Raw genomic sequence first — 5,553 nt, 5'->3', positions numbered from 1 at the left:
CTTAAATTTTGTTGAATGTAGTGTGATGCTCTTATTAAAATAACTATTATAATAGTCAATCCATTAAGAACTTGTTTGGCAAATAGTAATTTTAGCCAAAAAAATTAAAAAAATTATCAAAAATTTAAAAAACTTATAATTTTTACCCTACAAACTTACATACAGTACATTCACGTGAAGTGCGTCAAATTTAGTGTAAAAAGACATTTTTATCCCTCATTGATGGACTGCTATCACAGTCATCAGAGAGAGTGTACTATACAGAGCTAAAGAACACCATCAAACACGCAAGATGAATAAAGAGAAGCCCCTTCCTTCAAGGCCATAACATCGAGGAAGCTCTGCTCTGAAGAGGAAGAGGAAGCAAGCGACGAAGAGAGTCAGCCAAGGCCAACGGAAAAGCAGTTATTCCTTTCTTAAAAATTACAGAAAAACATAAGATAAACTTGTTATGTTGCCCCTTTTTTACATTAACAACAAATAAAATATAGTTATGATATGATAATTGATATTTTTAAAAAATTGTACTATCAAACAATAATTTTTTACAATCTTTTTTTTTCAAGTGCAATTATTATACTATACAAAAAAAGTGAATTATTCATTACAAAATATTATTTTGAGACAAATGAAGTATATATTGATATATATATGTGTTTTGAACTTTGCTTCAAACCCTCAGTTGAAAGCACCCTTAGTGACCCCGCCAGTACCACGTGTCGGCCTGGGGTGGCTGGAAAAAAAAAAAAAAAAATTTACTGGCCAATCACAACCGATCCCATCACACACCCCCGCGGGGGTCGATAGTTTTATTCATGTGTTTTCAAGTTAAAGTCCATTTTTGTTTGAAATTAAAATAAAAAAATTTAAAAATTAAAAAGGAGAAAACCAGCTACCAACATGAAATGACCACTTACAGGCTGGCAGCGGTCTCCCACGTTACAAGCATGTCATGGGTTGAACACGCCAAGGGCAAAATTATCAAGTTAGCAATTTTTATATTATTTTTTTTTTACATTTTTTTTATAAAAAATTAAAAAATTATTTTAAATATATTAATTTTTTATACATCACATTTTAATTAAAAAAATTAAAAAATTATTAAAATAATCTATTATCAAATCAAGCTAAATAGAATAAAAAATAGTAAAATGAACTATAATAATTAACATACTACCTTTAAAAAGCTTGTTTAAGATGCTCTAATAGAGGGCCCATTTATTTTGGATTAAATAGATGGGAGGAGATTATGATGGATGTGAAATTATTTAGTGTTGTGTTTGTTTATAGAGTTGGAGAGGGGATTATGATGGAAGAGGTGATATAGATGGAGGTTGTAAGGGGGATTGAGATAGAGGAGGTGGAGATGATATTAAAAAAATAGTGAAGGGATTATAAATTTTTTTATTTTTTTTATTTTTTATATATTGAGATTTTTTTTTTAAATATTAATGTTTAATTTTTTATATTTTTTTATTTATTTTATTATTTTATATAAAAATAATTTAACAATTTCTAAACTAACAACTATCATCAAAACAAACATAATTTTACTTAATCTTCTCACTAATAATTCCCTCACTATTAATTCCCTCACTATAAATTCCTTCTATTTTACCTCCGAAGACTAACGGAGCTAATAGAAAACGGAGCTAATAGAAATCTTCCATTACAATCATATAACAGCAATGATTTAGATCACTAATTTTGGCGTCCTAATGGAGCACTAATGACATGACAATGAATAAAAAAAATAAAATAAAAACAAATTAAGACCAAAACATCACATTACTGTGGGTAGAACTCACTGCCAACTCATTAAAGCTACCTTTAGAGCTCAAAAATTAGACCCTCAAAGCATTTTTCATCATATAAAAGGTTGATGATGCCAGTCCAAAATTTATTACACCGTAGTCTTATATTATTGACCATAGTGCAGCAGTGAAGAGTAAGAAAACACTAGCCTAAATCTCCCACACCATTACGAAGATGGCAGACAATACTACTACTACTACTAGTCTATCTCACTCAAACAAGCTACAAGGCAAAGTTGCCATCATCACCGGCGGCGCCAGCGGCATCGGCGAAGCGACAGCACGTCTCTTCGCCAATCACGGCGCACGCGCCGTCGTAATCGCTGACGTCCAAGACCAAAAAGGCCAAAAACTCGCCGAAACCATCGGCGCACATCGTTGCATCTACCTCCACTGCGACGTCACCGACGAAGACCAAGTCAAATCCATGGTCGAATCGACGGTCCAGATTTATGGCCAGCTCGACATCATGTTCAGCAATGCTGGAATCATAAGCAGCTCCGATCAGGTAATCCTCGACCTCGATTTTCCACAATTCGATCGCCTTTTCGCCATCAACGTCCGTGGCATGGCGGCTTGCGCGAAGCACGCAGCGCGTGTGATGGTGGAGCGGCGCGTGAGGGGGAGTATTGTGTGCACGGCGAGCGTGGCGGCTAGTAAGGGGACGAAGAAGCTCGTGGATTACACGATGTCGAAGCACGCGGTGTTGGGGCTGGTTCGGGCAGCGAGTCAGCAGCTTGGGGAGTATGGGATTAGGGTGAATAGTGTGTCGCCGTACGCGGTGGGGACGCCGATGATGTGTAAGAGTCTCGGGAAGGAGCCGGAGGAGGTTGAGGAGGCTTTTGGGGTGATGAATCCATTGAAAGGGATTGTGTTGAAAGTTGACCATGTTGCGGATGCTGTGTTGTTTCTCGCCTCCGACGACTCTGCGTTTGTATCCGGCCATGACCTTGTTGTGGACGGTGGATTCATGAATCGTACATCGTGAAATTGATCAATGTTTTGTGTCAATTGTAAGTGTGGAAATGGCCAGAAATAGAGTTGTTGTGCCAAAAAGTAGAAGGCGTCCATCTCTAAATGATTCCAATAATGAAAAGACTATAAAAAAAAAATTAAATAATTAAATAAATAAATGATTGAAGAAAACTCAAACCGAAATTTGCATTGAATTTCATTATATATACTATATATTTTTTACAGCAGTGATTTAGACCCCTCAAACTTCAACCCCCACCACCCCACACACTTTCATTATATATACTATATATTTTTTACAGCAGTGATTTAGACCCCTCAAACTTCAACCCCCACCACCCCACACACACGTGGCGGATGGTGATTGGAGGAGAAGAAAAAAAGAAAAAGTGACCAATCAAAAAAAAAAGGGGTCAAAGGGAGTGGGGGAAAAGGGGGTTCCAATCTTTATTCTATTTTTTATTTATAATTATAATAGGACTTACTTATCCAAAAAAAAAGAAAAAGAAATGACTAGAAATTGTTTTTAAAAGGAAATGGCTAGAAATTGTTTTTAAATGGGGTTTAGTATGGGAAATAAGTGGCCATTTTGATCAATCATTTGGGAGGAAGATTGTTAGAGACAGCTTAAAACTAATATGTTAGCAATGTTAGAAACTCATATTTTTAAATTAATAAATTTACCTATAATGATATGATAAGAAAGTTAACACTCTATTATTGTATATAACAAATAAAAAATTAAAACACATGATATTATATAACAGTTCCGATTGGTAACTCGAAAATAATAAGGCTCGAATGGCCCGAGTCCAAAACAAAATCGTTTTGGAATTTTTTTTTTCTTTCCCTTTTTTCTGAAGATGAAGATGAAAAAGAAGAGACAAGAAAGAGAGAAGAGGGAGTTGGGCATCATCATCAACAACATCTTCGTCAACACATCATCATCATCGACAATTTTTTTTTTTCTTTCCTTTTTCCTTCATCTTTAGATCCAGATCCACTAGAGATCATCAACAACAACAACACACATCATCATCATCATCAACAACCAACAATCACCACACCAAAAAAAAAAAAAAAAAAAAAAATGTAAAATCTAAAACAAAAGCAAGAGAAAACAAGAAAATTATAAAAAAAAAATGAAAGCAAGACTTTTAAAAACTGTTTTTGGGTTTTGTTTATTTTAAGAAGTTGGGGCAAAACAAATTTAAAAAGAGGGAGCTCTGGAAGTTGAACCCTAGGTTTGAATATAGATTAGAAAACAAAGCTACAGTGAAAGGATATCGATGAGGAGGAGGAGAAGAGGTAAGGGGGGACAAACAACGCCATCACCGCCATCTCTATCTTTTCTCCTTCTTCTCTCTTCCTCTTCCTTTTTTTCTTCTCTCCTTTCTCTCTCTCTCTCTCTCTCTCTCTCTCTCTCTCACCTCTTCTCTTCTCTTCCCTCTGTCTGTATTCAAAAGCAAGAAAGAGGGGCAAAAAAAAAAAAGAATACCCAAAACGACGTCGTTTTGGTATTCGAGCTACTTTCGGGCCAACTTTTTCGAGCTACAAAGTATTATTGATCACATAAATTGTAAATATAATTGTGAGAATTTTTATGGGTGCTAAACATTTTCCTTTTTGTATTTTTTGCTTGTTTGAGACAAAGAAAACACCATATCACAAATCAAGCATCACCCATTACTAGGGGTGTAAATTTGACCCATGTCGGGTCACGTAAGCTCCAGCTAAAATTCGGGCTGGCCTACAACCTTGAAAATTTAGCCCAGGCCTAAGGAGTATTTGGTCCTTGGTGGCTCTGAATATTTTTTTTTTTTATTTTTTCTACCAAAATTTTATTCTTTCCAAAAGAAATGACACTGGGCTTTGGGCAGGGCGAGCCTCTGGCTGGGCTTTGAGTGGGCCTTGAGCGAACTGATAGATTGGGTTGGGCTTCAAAATGACAGTTCAGGTCCAGGTCCAGGCTTAGGCCTAGGGTCCCGAACTGGGCCGAGTTTAATTGGGCCTGGCCCACCCCAGACCGCGAGTAAATTTTGGACCGCCCATAAACCGCAAGTCATTTTTACACTGCTACCCATCACCAATCTTCCTCCTTTGAAGATTCTACCATAAAATAAATTGAAATAAAGAAAGTTCATGTTTTGGCAAACAGTAATGCTAGAGACACTACAAGAAAAGTGGTCTATAACGGCGTTTGAATCAAGATGTTTTAAAAACGTTGTGGTATACCTCAATAGTCAACACGTTTTTCAAGGCGTGATGCTTGTTGATGGTCATAATGAGCCAAGTTTGTTTAACTTAACAGACACTTAACCCCATTCCAATTACAAAAGTAACACACAATCTCTCTCATAAACTGCTCTTCTCTCTCGCGATTAATATCGATGTCTCTCACTCTAGTTGTTCTTCATCGAACTCGATCTCTCTCTCTCTCACACACAAATCGCAGATCCGAAATCGAAAAAGAAAGTCGATCTAACATGATCGAAATCCGAACTCGATTTGATCTAATTTGATATGATATGATCTGATTTCTCTTGCATTTTGTTAGATCTGATCTCTCTCACACAAATCGCAAATCCGAAATCGAAAAAGCAAGTCATTTTTATTTTGTTTTTCATTAACAAGTGTTAATCGGTGTTTGATTTCTTTGTAGGTGGCGATGAAGTATAGAGATCAGTTATATGAACTCGTAAAGGAAGAGACAAAGAAGAAGGATTCGAGTACGGAGGAGTGAAAGATCGCAATGGAGGTCCAA

The 5,553-nt window shown here is 36.3% G+C and overlaps 1 protein-coding gene across 1 annotated transcript; it reads left to right on the top strand.

The window, feature by feature from the left end:
• The first annotated feature begins 1,413 nt into the window (after positions 1–1,413).
• On the top strand, positions 1,414–2,870 carry LOC114259806 ((-)-isopiperitenol/(-)-carveol dehydrogenase, mitochondrial). Its single transcript, XM_082909942.1, has one exon. It carries the CDS (start codon positions 1,990–1,992, stop codon positions 2,800–2,802), a length of 813 nt encoding a protein of 270 aa, XP_082766068.1. The 5' UTR covers positions 1,414–1,989; the 3' UTR covers positions 2,803–2,870.
• The last annotated feature ends 2,683 nt before the right edge of the window (positions 2,871–5,553 follow it).

This window comes from Camellia sinensis, chromosome 15 (assembly GCF_055761805.1).
Source record: "Camellia sinensis isolate YWXY chromosome 15, ASM5576180v1, whole genome shotgun sequence".
NCBI classification, from domain to species: Eukaryota; Viridiplantae; Streptophyta; class Magnoliopsida; order Ericales; family Theaceae; genus Camellia; species Camellia sinensis.
The sequence above is the reverse complement of the archived record's forward strand: the minus strand, read 5'-3'. Positions and strand labels throughout refer to the sequence as shown.

Bases quoted from the DNA above. Each gene is read 5' to 3' on its own strand.
- LOC114259806 (XM_082909942.1), top strand. From the start codon at position 1,990: ATGGCAGACAATACTACTACTACTACTAGTCTATCTCACTCAAACAAG.